Genomic DNA, 16,894 nt, shown 5'->3' on the forward strand with positions numbered 1-16,894 from the left:
GGTGGAGGAGGATAAGATACCCAGTTTGTCATTCTGTGTACTGGAGAGGTTTGACTACACAGCATGCCTCCTTCTTAATGTTAAGGTAATTGTGTACTGTGTTTTTTTTAGCTTGGCTAGGACAGCCCTATGTATTTTCTTGCGAGGTTCAGTGAGAAAAAAAACAATTTACTGATTTAGGTGCCATAAAATACCTGAATGCATTACTGCATTAGTAAGCTAAATTATGTAAGCATTTGGAGTAGGCTGCTGTCAGCACTGTACAGTGCTACAAAAGAAAAGAGGGGGGAGACAAGTAGTTATTTATGCCAGTAGCCAGGTAGACCTGTGAAGAAATGTGGGTGTGCTGTGGTCTGATGTGCCTGAGACTTTTGGCAGCCGTCCAGCCCAGTTCTGTCTGGTTCTTCATGTGTTCCCTTTCTTTGCCTTTGCAGCAGGGTGAGTAGAGTGCCGTCTTTGTGAGACAGAGATCCCATTGAGTAGATTTTGTCATTTAAAATGGACACCCTTACCCCCGGAGTACAAGTCCCTGTCACATGGAACAGCTCTGTATATGTAGATGTAGCATGGGATTCTTTCTTCCTTACAGCCTTAGCTAGCCCATCATCTGTTTGTCTGTCCAAGTGCTACATTGTCAAAGCTGTTGAGGATATGGCAATGAGGCCTGCCCAGTGGCTTGACACAACAGATGATGAAAATGTTCAGGAGTAAGACTTTGTGTTCCTGCTGGCACGCAGGCAGTGCACAGGTCTTCCAAGATGATGTGACATCCTTGTAAGAGGTTGGGGTTGGTTTTGTTTTTTTTTTTTTTCATTTGGAGTGTTGCAAGTCACGCTCTAGGCTTTTCTTATTCTGCTCTGATCTTGTAGGTACTTGGTCCTTCTTTTGTCCTTCTCATTTTGTACCTTTAGTGGAAAGCCATTATATAGGCCATGATTTCTGGCAGTGGCTGTGTTCCTTAGCAATGGTGGCTGTTGCAGCTGTCTGCTCCATGGGCTGGTTGCTGTCATCCTTCTTGCCATGCGAGGGACATGAGCAGATGGGAGCCCTTGCTCTCTTGGTCTTACCAATGTGTGTTTGGCAATGCAAACAGATGGTGACGACTGCTTGTTGAGAAGAAACGAGTACCTCTGGATTTACTTAGCTAAACTCTCATCCGTTATTAAACAAAGAAATGCTTCTGGAGAGTGGAAGTAATAAATTGTGTTAACCACCTTAAAACCAAAATTAAGCCAAACCCCCCAAACTGTTTACTCTCATCTGCTTTTCTGAGGTTTTCTCTTAAGTGATTTAATCAAAAAATAATCAGGTGCAGCATGCAGCAAGGTAGAACTTTGCTGGCTATAATGCTAAGATGCTAAGAGGTTATTAGCTTTGCTAAGAGGTTATTAGCATTTAGATAATGCATGCTTGAGAATGGTTTGCTGTGTTCTCACATACTCACTTTGAGCAGCTTATGGCAACTCTTTCTATTTATTTCTGTGCTGAATAGAAGGTTTGAATCAAACCTTTTGGTCAGAATGCCTTGAAATTGGAGTGTGAGAGGTAGTCAGTATCTTCTCTTCCAGCCTGCCCTTAGGTGAAGCTGTACTCTTCCCAGGTAAAGCCATTATGTAAAATAGATTATACCTCTGATGTTTGCCTATATGCTGAAATTATTACACGGGTGGAGGGAAGTGGAAAGTACCATGGTACATGCTTCTTATGCAAACTAGAATGTAATATAGTAGAAAATGCTGACGCATTGTAAAAAGGTAGTAGCTTGATCCTAATGATCTCTAAGCTAGCCTCTACTAAGAAGGGGCTCTTTGTGTGTGTGCTCCTGCACAACAACACTTGCAATTATTACTTTATTTCTACATCTGTCAAAAGTAATAATGGAAGATGAACATGAAGCTTTACATGCAAGACTGATGTCGTTACAATGTGACCACTCACCCACTTTCAAAGTTTTGGATGATATCACACACACTGTATTTTGAAAAAATACTGTCAACAGGCATTAACAACTTATTTTAGAGCCTGATACAGTTAATTCCCACTTTCAAAGTTCAACAACTGACAACTGTTTTTACAAGTCTAGCTACACCAGTAAATGGACATCTCCTGGCTTCAATCTGACTGTCCACTTCATGAATCGCAGTTCCTTATGAGTGTTTACTATGATCTCCAGAACTGTTATTTCATATATGGTATATGACTGTAGTACACACATTTGTTTCAAGATGGACTTACTTTGCCAAAGTGTCAAAATAGTATGTTTTTAAGGCTAATCTCTATGTGTTGCGCTCTATAGAAATATCTAATAGCTAATACCAGAAGGAAGCACAATTCACTTGTGAGCAACTTGCACTAGAATAAAAAATTGAAACCCTACGAGACTAGAGCAAAATGTAGGCTTACCTGTACCTTTGAACAACTGTATAACATACATTAAATCAATGTTAACACTTTCTGCATTTTCCCCTTTCCTGAATACGATTCTGTCCTGGGTTCAGGTGGGATAGAGTTAATTTTTACAGGAACCTGGGGTGGGGGGGTATAGCGGGGCAGCTGACCTGAACTAGCCAAGGAGCTATTCCATACCATGTGACGTCATGCCCAGTATATAAATGGGGACGGGCCCGGGGGGGGGGGCGCTCTCGACTTTCGGTGGGGAAGTGGCGGAGCGTCGGTGTCCGTGTGGTGAGAAGTTGCACTGTGCATCACTCTTTTTTGTATACTCTTTCATTAGTACCGTTGTTGTTGTTGTAATTTTTGTTGTGTTGTCCCACTGAACTGCCTTATCTCAACCCTCGAGGTTCCAGGCTTTTTTTCTTTTTTCTCCGTCTCCCCCCTATCCCACCGGAGGGGGGCAGGGGAGTGAGTGAGCGGCTGCGTGGTCCTTTGTTACCGGCTGGGTTGAAACCACGACGTCCTTTTGGCGCCCAACGTGGGGCTCGAAGGGTTGAGATATCGACAGATCTGGCCAGAGCGTGCTGAAACAAATTTGTCATACGCATTCCTTATATTAGATAAATAGATGTTAGTCACAATGTGATTCATTGTTTACATGGTGGCGTTTTGTAAGTTCTTATATGCTCTATGTATTGCCTGTAGTTACGTTTCTTACCTCTGGGAGAGTGATTGGGATTATCATTTTGTTGTATGGGCAATGTCGATTTGTGAAATGATTACATCACTGGTCATGAGGTTAAGCTGGTATCTGTATGAGGCAGTGATATCATTTCCATACTTGGGCACCTTCTATTGGATTTTATTGGTAATTACACCCAATCCATGGGGAAGCTAGGGGGGGATACTTCCCCCGTCCGTTTGCCTCCCTTCTCTCCTTCCGACTAATTACAACAGCTTTTGAGAATTTTGAATATCCTTGGGATGTGCAAGCCAGTGTGCTGTTAGTGCTATGCCTCCTGATAGTTTCAGGTCTTGTTTAGGGCTACAAAAGGGCTCTTTAAGAGTACACACCCAGAGATCTGCCCAAAGCTGGATACTCATGGGTGGCACGGCAGGTGGGAGGATATGGGCAGGTATCTAGAGAACTTCTCACCTCCAGTGGCTTGGAAGTTCACTCCCGAACAACTACAGAACCCTCATGAAGTGGTAGAATATTTGAAAGAAAATGCTGTGGCTATTCCAAAGACGTACAACTTGCTGCACTGTGCTGGGCCCTGGCCAGTATCTACAAACACTGCTTGATATTAGGCAGCACCCTCAGGGGGAAAAGGGGGAAAAGATGGAAAACAGGCAACAGGCACCATGGCTACCCTACCCCGACAACAGGCACCATGGCTACCCCTACCCGACAACAGGCAGCACAGCTACCCCAACCCCGGTGACAGATACTGCAGCTAAACCAGAGAACCAACCTGTGCCAGTATCAGTCGCCCCTGTACAGAAAAGAAACACACAAAGAAATCAGTTCGCTCAGTGAGAGATGAAGATGAACCGGGTCATCGTGAGAACAGGAGGAAGAGGCAGAACCTGAAATAATTACCCGATCTCTATCCCTGAGTGAGTTGCGTAACATGCAAAAAGATTTTAGCCACCACCCAGGTGAGCACATTGTTACCTGGCTGCTCCGATGCTGGGATAATGGGGCTAGCAGTGTGGATTAGAGGGTAAGGAAGACAAGCAGTTGGGATCTCTGTCTAGGGAAGGGGGCATCTACAAGGCGATTGGGAGAAAAACACAAGTCCTCAGCCTCTGGAGGCGACTTCTGTTAGGTGTAAAGGAAAGATACCCCTTCAAGGATGAAGTTACATGTCACCAAGGCAAGTGACCACCATGGAGAGAGGTATCCAGTACCTGAGGGAATTAGCCGTGCTGGAGGTGATTTAATGATCCAGAAAATGCGCAGTCACCCACAGACCCAGATGAAGTCCAATGCACACAACCGATGTGGCGGAAGTTTTTGAAGGTCCCACCAACCTATGCCAACTCATTGGCAGTAATGTCCTGGAAAGGCGGCCATGGACAAACGGTGGATGAATTGGCTGTCCAACACTGGCAATATGAAGGAAGTCTCTCTTCCTCCCTAGGGCCTGTGTCTCGGCTGTAGAGGAATTGTCCCAAGAGTTCCAGCATTCAAAGTGGATATGTCCTCCTCCCCACGTACAGGCCCGCATCGCAGCTACTGGAGTAAGCATTCCTCTGCCCAAGAGAGAGAGAGAGAGAAAGTACACACGACGGGCTAACCTGTGGTTTTACCTGCGTGACCATGGAGAGGACATGAGGAAGTGGGATGGAAAACCTACCTCAGTCCTGGATGCACGGGTACAGGAGTTGCGAGAAAAAGCAACCAGAAAGAGGATTCTTCTTGAAAACTGCTGCTCCAGTTTCCTGTGAGCAGTCCCCCAAATGCAGCAGATGGGCTGATCTCATTTCTGATCCTCTTGAAGGGACTTCTGATTCGGTGTGCGAAAAGTGAGTAACGAATATTCTAACCAGGATTAGAGGGGCCTTGCCTCCAGCCAGGTGGAGGAGAGGGACAACCGAGTCTACTGGACAGTGGGGATTCGATGGCCTGCGACATCAGACCCACAGGAATATAAGGCTCTAGTAGACACGGTGCACAATGCACCCTAATGCCATCAAGTTATAAAGGGGCAGAACCCATCTCTATCTCTGGTGTAACAGGGGGGTCCCAAGAGCTAACCGTATTGGAAGCGTGAAATGAGTCAACTGGGAATGAGGGGCATAAACACCCCATTGCAACTGGCCAGAGGCCCCATGCATCCTTGTATAGATTATCTCAGGAGGGGGTATTTCAAGGACCCAAAGGGTACGTTGGCCTTTGGTATAGCTGCATTGGAGATGGAGGAGATTGAACAGCTGTCTACCCTGCCTGGTCTCTCTCAAGACCCTTCGGTGTGGGGTTGCTGAAGGTTGAAGAACATAGGTGCCAATTGCTACAACGACGGTGCACCGGCGCAATATCGACCAACCGAGACTCCCTGATCCCCATCCATAAGCTGATTTGCCATTGGAGAGTCAAGGAGTGATCAGCAAGACCACTCACCCTTTAACAGTCCCATAGGCCCGTGGGAAATCTAATGGGGAATGGAGACTAACAGTAGATTACGTGGGCTGAAGGAAGTCATGCCACCGCTGAGCGCTGCTGTGCCAGATACGTTAGAGCTTCAATATGAACTGGAATCAAAGGCAGCTAAGTGGTATGCCACAATTGACATTGCTAATGCATTTTCACTTTTTTTTTTCCTAAAATAGAGCAAATTGATGAATAGAAACGAATGGTGTTGTAGATGGTTCTTGTTAGTAAGAGTTGTCTCTGTACTTCAGGTTTTTTCATTAAAAGGGTAGTAGGGTATAGTTAAAAAAATTGTCTGTAGGGTTGTGTGTATATATCTACACATTCACCAGATCTGTATACATTATTAGGTGTGTGTTATATTACGCACCCACCCCTACAGGCGATTTTTTTTTCCCTTTAATATCCTACTGTCGTGGTTAACCCCCAGCCAGCAACTGAGCACCACGCAGCTGCTCAACTCACTTTCCCCACCACCCAGTGGGATGGGGGAGGAGAATAGGAAAAGAAGTAAAACTCCTGGGTTGAGGATAAGATAAGAACGGTTTAATAGACCAGAAAAGGAGGAACTAATAATGATAATGGTAACACTAATAAAATGACAACAGTAATAATAAAAGGATTGGAAGATACCAATGATGCACAGTTGCAATTGCTTCACCACCCAGCACCACTCCCCCCCACTTTCGATACTAGACGTGACGTCACCTGCTGTGGAATACCCCGTTGGCCACTTTGGGTCAGCTGCCCTGGCTGTGTCCCCTCCCAGCTCCTGTGCCCCCCCAGCCTTCTCGCTGGCTGGGCACAGAAGCTGAAAAAAATCCTTGACTTGAGACCTAAACATTACTTGGCAACAACTGAAAACATCAGTGTTATCAACATTCTTCTCACACCTAGCTCAAAACATAGCACTGTACCAGCTACTAGGAAGACAATTAACTCTATTCCAGCTGAAACCATGACAGAGAAGTTCATGGAGAACTGTCTCCTGTGGGAGGGACCCCACGGAAGAGTGTGAGAAGTCCTGCCCCTGAGGAGGAAGGAGCAGCAGGAGACAACGTGTGATGAACTGACTGTAACCCCCATTCCCCGTCCCCCTGCGCTGCTGTAGGGGGGTAGGTAGAGAATTTGGGAGTGAGCTGTGCCCGGGAAGAGGGGAGGGGTGGGGGGAAGGTGATTCAAGATTTGTTCTAATTTCTCATTATCCTGTTCTGATTTGATTCGTAAGAAATCAAATTTCCCCAAGTGGAGTCTGTTTTGCCCGTGATGGTAATTAGCTGAGTGATCTCTCCCTGTCCTTATCTTGACCCACGAGCCTTTCATTGTGTTTTCTCTCCCCTGTCCAGCTGAGTTGAGGAGTGACAGAGCAGCTTTGGTGGGCACCTGCCAGGGTCAACCCACCGCAGTGGGTCTAGGTGATGCAGAGTCTACTTGAAGATGCTCCTGTAATCACTATTGGGTGGGATTTAGTGCAGTTTGGCTATCCAAAAGAGAGCATGTCATTCACTTTTGCTTCTCTCTGTGAATCGAGGGAGTTTGCTGCTTCAGCGTGTGACTTGTTGTGTATAAAGAGTGAATGTGGACAAAGAGAGTCCAAGCAAGGAGGTGTCTGGGTGGGTCTTGGCATCTGTGCTCGACCCAATAATGTGTATTCCATTGGTGCATGGTCATCCACTGTGGGAAGTGGTCTTCAGTGGAGGTAACATGGACTTAATATACACCTGAGGCATGTGTTCTGTTTTTTATTGAACTATTCCCATTTGGTTTTGCTTGTTGGCAATTAAGAAGCCTCCTCCTGTGTGTGGGTGCAGCTCCTTCTCCAAGAAAAGCAGGTGGGAATTGGTGCCAAGGGGTTAAGACACGCAGCTGTGGATGTGAGTGGAGAAAGCTCTGATTTCATAGAATCATTGAATGGTTTGGGTTGGAAGGGACCTTTCAAGGTCATCGAGTCCAACCCCCCCTGCAATGAGCAGGGACATCTTCAACTACATTAGGTTGCTCAGAGCCCCGTCCAACCTGACCTTGAATGTTTCCAAGGATGGGGCATCGACCACCTCTCTGGGCAACCTGTTCTGGTGTTTCATCACCCTCGGCATAAAAATTTCAAGAACAATGGCAAGGGCATATGTCCAGTTAGTCTGCTGCAAAGGTGACTTCAGACATGGTCAATTTAGACAGGACAGGTGGAAATACCAGACAGATTAGTGAGGTTAAAGGTACAGTATAATACACAGAGTACTGTCAAGCAAAGTACAGGGGACGATCAATGTATCTTCTCCCATGATTAATGCACATCCTGAAAATTCACATTTTTGGCGTGATGGAAATCCCACTGACATTTTATGGAAAGTATTGAACATTTGAGCTGATGAAAAGGTGCTCCTTTTTTTAAAATTTAGAAAGGTTTCCTAGGCTTTCAGGCAGAGTTCCTCTGTCTGACCATAAGCCCCAGTGCCGCCTCTAGAGCTTTACCTGAGGTACGTGCCTGGGACTGCCAGCTGTCAGAGAGGACCTGCAGGCGCTGCAGATGGAGCCTGAGCAGAGGGTCCCAGGGCGCCTAAACTGGCATCAGGCATCTGTGTCCCTGTAACTGCATCCCACCCCAGCACATGAAACCCCCCCCAAAGACGAGTACATTAGTACAAACCAAAACACAACCAGGAGGACAAGAACATCTGTGACATACATCCCCGCCCTGAATGGGAATTGCTTTCCTGCAGGTGCTGTGTGGTCCCTGCCAGCCCTGGCATCTCATGTAGCTCTGTGGGCCTGGATGTGAACATTCCATAGAGTACCTGCCCTGGAATCTGTAAGGCAACGTGGGGCTGAACATGAGACAACTGTCAATGTAATCAGTGGAGATGTAGGAAGTACAGGTGATGGAGAAGAGAGAGACTGAGCTCTCCCTATGGCCCAGGGGACAGTTGTTGAGCTGAATCACTCTGTGAGCTGCCCTGAACACAATGAGTTCAGCTGCCCTTAATTTGGGTATCAGCTGTCATTTCAGATGGCCAAAGGAACCTCCCAACAGCCTCCAAGAGGATGCCCCCAGATGTTGTCCTGTCTCTATGAACTGCTCCATTGGCGTTTGCAGTTAGGACCACCTCTGGCAGCTCAGATGTCACCAGGTATTTGCATCTCCCTCCCAGCCTCCCTCTCCATTGATTAGCATGGGAGCAGAGACAAGGAGCTCACATGCTGGTGCCTATTTTGTGCACACCTGAAGTGAGGCAAGAGGAGAGGAATCCCAGCTCCTGTGGGTTTGTGGCAGTCGTCACAGGAGGGAGCGGAGTCCCCTTCCAGCACCAGGGCTGCACACCCTGAAGGAGATGCCTCGATTGACTCAGCTGTATCTGCTCCCTCAGAGGGGTAAAGGGGATCCCTCCCTGTCCCTGTGCAGGTGTCCTGTCTCATGGTGGAACAAAGGAAGGTGATTCTCATGGCCAACTCTTTTTCTGATAGAAGAAAGGATAGTGCTGGCAATAAGTGTTTCTCCCCAGCTGAGGGAGAGAACAGCAGCGATTTGTTCCGTCTCTTTCACAGCAGCTTCCCCTGGAGCCCCAGGGACCCCAGGAGGGAGCCCAGAGGGGGCAGAGAAAGTGCTGCCTTGGGCTGGTCCTCTGCTGCTGAGCTGGGCCGGGCTCCTGGGACGGAGGGAGCTCATGGTAAGTGGGCAGTGGTGCAGAGAGACAGCTCTGCCCGGGAGCAGCTCCTCTGCAAAGCGCAGCAGGGCTGAGGGCACTGCCTGCAAGGCGCCAAGAGGAGAGGAGTGAGGCAGAGGGAGGTTGAAGAGTCCGGGGTGGGAGGATGCTAAGAGCTCACTGGTGGCAAAGTCTTCACAGCCCTCTACCTGGTAAGTCTCTGAGCTGCAGCACAATGATAATGAGTATCCTGGAGGGATCTCCGAAGGCTGGTTCATCCCACTGCCTGTAGGATCTTTCAGGAGGCCTCTGCAGTTTCCCTAGTAGAAAGGAGAAGGATGTGCTCCAGAGCAGGGCTTCCCTGCTGCACTCTCAGTGGGGCAGGGCATGGCAGCTGCCTCCTCCTGGGGATGATTGCAGGGGTGAGAAGCCAGGTGTGCAGTGAGGGGTGCCCAGGGCTGTCCTTCCGAGCAGGGTCCCTGCGCTCCTGGGGGCTGTGTGCCGGGACAGGGACTCTGCTGCCTGCCAGGGTCAGCGCTCAGCCTGCCCGGGGAGCTCCTCACAGCGCTGCAAAGAGACTCTGTGGGTGGAAGCAGCAACCCCAGGCAGGGCAGGGTCCTTCTGCTGTCAGGAGGGTGCTGCGTGGGTCAGGACTGCTCAGAGCTCCAGGTCGCTCCCAGCATATCTCTGGAGTCGATTTTTCAAGAGGAAGGTCAAGACAGGGGCTAGCCGAAAAGGAAGGCACTTTCCAGTCTCTGCTGTTTCCTGCCCTGCTGGGGGTGGGGACACAGTGCGTTGGTAATCGAGTTTGTACAGTGTTTGACTCCTACAGACAGCACCAAAATCACCTTTGTGGTTTCTTCAGGGGTGATTTGAGCTGCTCGTCAGGACCTGCTAATAGATAACTTCCCCTGGCCAGTGGCCATCTGATCAGCCCCGGTTTCTATTTACCTATTCCCCTACTACCCATTACTTTCTCCTCCTAAGCCGACAGCAGAGTTAGCTGTTCCCAGTGGCACCCTCAGTGGTCACCAACCAGAGCTCAAGGGACCTGCCAAAGGTCTTCCTGAAAAGCAGAGAGGTGGTTTGAGGGGTTTCTAAAAAAAAAAGAAGTAGGTGTTGCTCACAGAAGGTGACTAAATTCTCACTTTCTTTACCTCCCTGAACAGATCCCCGTGCCCAGAGGGACCAAATGTCCAACAGCAGCTCCATCACCCAGTTCCTCCTGCTGGCATTCGCAGACACACGGGAGCTGCAGCTCTTGCACTTTGGGCTCTTCCTGGGCATTTACCTGGCTGCTCTCACGGGCAACGGCCTCATCATCACCACCATAGCCTGCGACCACCACCTCCACACCCCCATGTACTTCTTCCTTCTCAACCTCTCCCTCCTCGACCTTGGCTGCATTTCCACCACTCTCCCCAAAGTCATGGCCAACTCTCTCTGGGACACCAGGGCCATCTCCTACTTGGAATGTGCTGCCCAGGCCTTTCTGCTTGTCTTTTTCATTTCAGCAGAGTATTTTCTTCTCACCGTCATGGCCTATGACCGCTACATTGCCATCTGCAAACCCCTGCACTACGGGACTCTCACGGGCAGCAGAGCTTGTGTCCACATGGCAGCAGCTGCCTGGGGAAGTGGTTGTTTCTATGCTTTGCTGCACACTGCCAATACATTTTCAATATCTCTCTGCCAAGGCAATGCCCTCGACCAGTTCTTCTGTGAAATCCCCCAGATCCTCAGGCTCGCCTGCTCAGATGCCTACCTCAGGGAATTTCAACTTCTCGTGTTTAGTGCTTTTGTCTTTTTGGGGTGTTTTGTTTTCATCGTGCTGTCCTATGTGCAGATCTTCAGGGCGGTGCTGAGGATCCCCTCTGAGCAGGGGCGGCACAAAGCCTTTTCCACCTGCCTCCCTCACCTGGCCGTGGTCTCCCTGTTTCTCAGCACTGCCACATTTGCCTCCCTGAAACCCCCCTCCATCTCCTCCCCATCCCTGAATCTGTTGGTGGCAGTGCTGTACTCAGCCGTGCCGCCAGCAGTGAACCCCCTCATCTACAGCATGAGGAACCAGGACCTCAAGGATGCAGTGTGGAAATGGATGACGGAATTTTTCCAGAAGCTTTAGTTTCCATCTTCCTCAGCATGACTCATAATGTAACTTATTACAGGCTCAGCTGTCCTTTATTAGTTTTAGTTGTTGTCATTGTTATTGGGTGAGGTTTTTTTCTTCTCTTGCTTTTGGTTCTTGTGATAATGTTGTCCACAAAGACATGTGGACACCCCACTTTTACTTCATCATCTACCTCCCTCGTGTGACCCAGCAACTGTGCGAAGAAGGAGCTATACTCCTTCTTTAATTAAACAAAATAAATGTACTTGCAGTGACTCTCTAGTTAGAGAAGAGGTTATAGCAGCATTCTCCAAGTGATAATGATCCAGAGTGTCTCCTCAGGAGGTCTGGACAGGTAGAAGAAGCAGTCCCTTGAGGTCTGACTGTGTATGGACAACCTTGCTCCTCACCTCCCCAACGCCACCATTTTTCTCATCAGCCCTCTGGGACTTACCTCACTTTTCCTTGCGTCAGAACTCTCCACTGAAGTCTGCAGCTGGAGGTGACAGCTCCTTTGCACCATCTTCCACCTGCTCTCCTTAGAGAACTCGCTGCCCACAGGCACAGAAGGATTTTGCCTCTTTGCAAGCAAAGAACAGTAAAGCATGGTCAAGTTTCATAAACAATAAAACACACTCCGCAAGCTTATGCTAAGTACAGCCGGCTCCTAAAGAGGTTGCCTTTCTACAAGGGACAATCTTATGAGAAATATTTTAGGTAGGTAGATACAAAAAGACAGATATAAACATAATTAGAGAGTTGTCTAAGGAGACAATTAGGCTGTTGAAGGACAGGTAAGCTTTTAGTGTCTGAAGCTCAAAACAGCAGCATAGGTGAGAGGTATCTAAATGAACAAAGATTAAAGGGAGGGGAAAACTGGAGAAGAGTGGAAAGAGCCTTTGCGCAGACCATCTGCTGAAAAGATGATGTTAGAAATGGTCATTCTGTCCTGGACAGGGGAAAATATATGAAAGATTAGAGAAATTAAGCATGTGGTATAACAGACAGAACGGTGGTAGTGAAGTTACAGGGGAAAATGGGTTTTTCTTTGGAATATCCCTTTTGAAAGGTCATTGGATTGGCAGAGGTCACTTGTGAGAGAGGAAAAGCAAATGTCACACCCATCTTTGAAAAAGGCCAAAAGTGCAACCCAGGGCTGTACAAGCTGACACTGGTGAAGAGTGTGCAATCAATCAGAGTCCTCTTGAGCGACATTTCTGGGCACCTAAAGGGGAAGAACTGTCAACATGGACTTACCAAGGGTAAATGATGCCTCGCCAAGCTGATAGCCTGCAGTTGTGCCTGAGGAGATAAAAAGTGGATGTCATGTTCCTCAGCTTCAGCAAAACTCTTAGCATGGTCTCCCTCATATTCTTCTACCCAACTTAGGACATTACGGTCTGGAAGGGTAGACAAAGGGATAGGTAAAACACCAGTTGGACGATCAGGCTGAGATGGGATGTACTGGAAGGTTGTGGGGCAGCAGAGGGGATTCTCCTGGGCCCTGCGCAGTTTAACACCTTTATCTGCGACCTGGAGGAGGCAACTCTCACCATGTTTGTCGATGACACTGGATTGGGAAATCCATTCCTGTGCCTTGGGACGCCATTCAGGGGCAACCTGACAGGCAGAAGGACTGTCCCGTCAGGAACTTAATGAAACAGTAGAAGGACAAAGGCCAGGTCCTGTGCCTAGGATAGACTAACACCTTGCAGTGGCAGGGACTGGGGACTGCCTGGCTGGGGAGCAGCTCTGTGGAAATGGCCCTGCTGGTTCTGGGGGACAGAAGGCAAAACGTGATCCAGCAGTGCGACCTGGTGGCAAAGGAAGCCAGCAGTGTCCTCGGCTGTATAAAAGAGGAGCCTCACCAAAAGAGTGAGGGAAATGATGGTCTCCCCCTGCTCATCACTCGTTACACCACCTGTACGCTACTGCGTCCATTTCTGGGCCCCCCGTTCAAGTGTACTGAGTCTGGCTGGGATGGGGTTAAATTCCTTCATGGCAGCCCTGTAGGGTACTATGTTTTGCATGTCTGCCTAAAACAGTATTGACAACACACCAGTGTTTTGGCTATTGCTGAACAGTGTTTGCACAGTGTCTAGGCCTTCTCTACTTCTCACTCTGCTCCCTCCCAGTGAGTAGGCTGGGGGTGGGCAAGAAGTCCTCGGGGGGACACAGCCAGGACAGCTGACCCCGACTGACCAAAGGCATATTCCTGACATATGATGTCATGCTCAGCAATAAAACCAGGGGCAGGCGAAAAAGGAGGCGGAATTTTTTGTCATTCAAGGTGCCTGTTGCAGGGAGAGCGGCTGGGTGTCAGTGTGCTTGTGGGAGGTGTTGAGTGATTGCCTTTGCATTGCTTGTTGGTTTTGGTTTATGGAGGCTTTTTACCTCTTTCCTTCACCTATTGAACTGTTTTTGTCTCCGCCCACAAGCTGCACAATGCCTCCATGTGCATGGGAAGGGACCTGACTGGCTAAGGAGTGCCCTGAGGGGAAGGGCCTGGGAACCATGACAATGCCATCTGAGCCAGTGGGCTTCACGTTTCAAAAGGAAAGTGGAGAAACTGGAGAGGGTCCCAAGGAGGTCTGCCAAAATGGAGCTAGGAGCCTAAAGCATGAGCTGTGAGGAGATTCTGAGGACACTGGGCCCCTCTAGCCTGCTACAGGAGACATGGGGCAACCTAATAAGAGCCTAAAGCTACCTGGAAAGATCACAGAGCCAAGCTGTCTTCCGCAGTGGACTATGATTATCACAGAGGCAACAGCCACAAACTGCCGCTTGGGAGGTTTAGGCTGAGCCTTAGGAAAAATAAAATGGACTAGGAGGAGAGTTGCTGTGGTCTCCACCTTTGGAGCTCTTCAGGTTTCAGCTCCACAAAATCGCAGCCAGCCTGGAGGCTGGACTAGAGACCCCCCCAGCAGTCTCTTCCCCAGCAACCCTTCCATGCGCCTTTGCCTTGCCACCCGCTGTACAAGTAGAGATTAAGCTGGAAGTGAGGGTCCCTACGTGATATGCTCATAGGACAATTTGGGGTGGAAGGGAGCTCAGGAGGTCTCGAGTCCAGCCGCCAGCTCAAAGCAGGGCCAGCTCTGAGGTCAGACCAGCTTGCTCAGTAAATGTCAGCATCCACAGCGAGAATTTACACACAAACCGTGCATCTAAACTGCCATTACAAAAAATGGCGAGAAGGCATTTGACCAGCTCTGTGAACACAGCTACCGGTGGGCCGTGCCTCCTGAAATTCCTGGGAACATCCACCTTCTTGTGCAGAGGAGTGCCATTCTTCTGCAAGTTTCCTGGCATACCTCCAGACCATGGGGTGCTTTAGGCTGCAAACAGAATTGAAAGAAAGCCTCTGGCTTGGGTACTATCAACTTAATTGCTAAAAGAGAGGGAGGTGAAGGGAACTCAGCACTTCCAGGTTCCTGCTGAGGTTTTCAGGCCTCTGAGAAAGGAGCTGAAGGTAATAGTTTTGAACTAGCATAGCCTTTAGATCATTTCCTATGTGATGGCTCTGCTCCCCCTTTTCAAACACTGGCACCCAGAAACCTCACCTGCTCTTCCTTCCTCTCCTCCCAAACCCTGATGGGAAGAAAGGAAGCAGCAAGGCCCTAGCCCTGCGTCAGTCAGCAGGGGTCTGGCACTTGGAGGGCCACGGTGTCATTCCATGGTACCCTCCATAAAGAATCAAGCTGGGAAGTGAGTCTGCATGTCTGAATCAACAAGGTCCATGGACAGGCAAGGCCGAGCCTATGGCTTTGTCTGGAGACCAGTACACCTGCGTCATGGACCAAGCTGGGGCTGAAACTCAGGCCTGGGCTTCAATGGCCTCCCCAGGCCATGGACGGAGGTGTGGGTGGAGGCCCCAGGTGAGGCTGCTCATGGACGTGAAGGCCTATGGATGCTCTCAGGGCCCTGACACTGCCCCCATGGGATCCCCCCTGCCAGTGCCCTCCATAGGCCAAATTCTCGTTCCCTGACGTGCAGGGTCCGTGCTCTGCTAGTCTCCTTCCCCACGTCCCTGGGGATCTGAGAGACCACAATTTCATGGTCCCTACAGCCAAGGCTGACATTGGTCTTCACAGCCCTGACCAGCTCTTCCTCTTTTGGGAGTGCCAGGTCCAGGTGAGCATCAGACTGGGTGGCCTGCTTGGCAGCTGTGCTACGAATTTGTCCACAAACCCCAAGAGAAACCTCCTGGACGTTTCGCATCGTGCTGTCTTAGCCAAGCTGTAAATACCGGGGAGACTGATTCCCCCATAAAAGCCAAGGTCTGTGATCCGCAGATTTCCTCAGGTCGTTTAAAGAAGACTTTGTTCATTGCTCACCCTGACTGTATGACCTGTAACTCTGTCCTGGGTCTTGCTGGGGTGGAGTTAATTCTCCTCGTAGCAGCCCATATGGTGGTGTGCTTTGGATTTGATACTAAAACAGTCGGCTACTGCTGAAGAGTCCTTGCGGAGCGTGAAAGCTTTCTCTTTTTCACGCTCTGCTCCCACAGCAAGTAGGCTGGAGATATGCAAGAAGTTGGCAGGGGCACAGCTGGGAAAGCTGACCCCCAACTGACCAAAGTGATATTCCATACCGTATGATATCGTGCTTAGCAAAAGAACTCAAGGAAAGAGGGAGGAAGGAGGAACATTCGTGCTCATGTCATTTGTCTTCCCAAGAAACCGATAGGCATGATGAAGCCCTGCTTTCCTGGAAATGGCTAAACACCTGCCTGCCCACAGGAAGTCATGAAGGAATTCTTCATTTTGCTTCTGCAAAATGAAGCTTTTGCTTCACCTATTAAACTGTCTTTTTGTCTCGACCCGTGAGCTTTCTCGCTTTTGCACTTCTGATTCTCTGCCCCGTCCTGCTGGGGGTGTAAGGGGGAACGAGCAGGCACCTCTGTGGGTGCTTGAAGGCTAGCACGGGTCAAACCACAACTAACTCCCACCTCAGTGTCATCCTTTCTGGCTTCTCCGTCGACACTCGCCCCTACAACCTGTTGCTAGTCCCATAGAAAAGCTCCATATATCTGAGCTGCCCTGTCATCACCCAGGACATCCATCTCCCACTCCTCATCTTCCCTGTCGGTCTCTCCTACAGACGCTGTATCTCGATCCACCACAAAAGCCATGGGAGCTGTCCTTCCCCATCTCAGCTCTTATTCCACTGACGTCACGGTTCTGTCATGACACACGGGGCTCCTGCAGTCTGTGTGCCAGGCTTTGGTGCACACTTGGGCTGCTCATTAATGGACAAGGAGGCTGAGAGAGCTGGCGTTTTGAGAAATCCCTCAGAGCCAAACACTGGAGCAAGGACCCTGGCCAGTTGGTGGGATCTCAGTTGCTGAATATATTCAATATTTGTTGAGACAAGTGTCGTGGTTTAACCCCAGCCAGCAACTAAGCACCACGCAGCCGCTCACTCACTCCCCCACCCCCAGTGGGATGGGGAAGAGAATAGGGAAAAGAAGTAAAACTTGTGAGTTGAAATAAGAACGGTTTAATAGAACAGAAAAGAAGAAACTAATAATGATAATGATAGCACTAATAAAATGACAACAGCAATACTAAAAGGATTGGAATATATAAGTGG

General features: G+C 49.1%; 1 protein-coding gene across 2 annotated transcripts; it reads left to right on the forward strand.

Moving 5' to 3' along the window:
• The first annotated feature begins 6,630 nt into the window (after window positions 1-6,630).
• On the forward strand, window positions 6,631-12,411 carry LOC115347578 (olfactory receptor 14C36-like). 2 transcript variants are annotated; one of them, XM_030029106.2, is made up of 2 exons: window positions 6,631-6,665; window positions 10,362-12,411. In XM_030029106.2, the coding sequence occupies exon 2, from the start codon at window positions 10,385-10,387 to the stop codon at window positions 11,315-11,317; it is 933 nt and encodes a 310-aa protein (XP_029884966.1). In that variant the 5' UTR covers window positions 6,631-6,665; window positions 10,362-10,384; the 3' UTR covers window positions 11,318-12,411. The 2 variants fall into 2 exon arrangements, with proteins under 2 accessions (XP_029884966.1, XP_029884965.1); XM_030029105.2 differs by lacking the exon at window positions 6,631-6,665 and adding an exon at window positions 7,551-9,216.
• Window positions 12,412-16,894: the final 4,483 nt, after the last annotated feature.

This window comes from Aquila chrysaetos, chromosome 10, assembly GCF_900496995.4.
Source record: "Aquila chrysaetos chrysaetos chromosome 10, bAquChr1.4, whole genome shotgun sequence".
Classification (NCBI taxonomy): domain Eukaryota; kingdom Metazoa; phylum Chordata; class Aves; order Accipitriformes; family Accipitridae; genus Aquila; species Aquila chrysaetos.

Coding starts and splice junctions, on each gene's coding strand:
- LOC115347578 (XM_030029105.2), top strand. CDS start 8,964: ATGGTGGAACAAAGGAAGGTGATTCTCATGGCCAACTCTTTTTCTGAT. Junction 9,217..10,361: donor TGGGACGGAGGGAGCTCATG/GTAAGTGGGCAG, acceptor CTCCCTGAACAG/ATCCCCGTGCCCAGAGGGAC.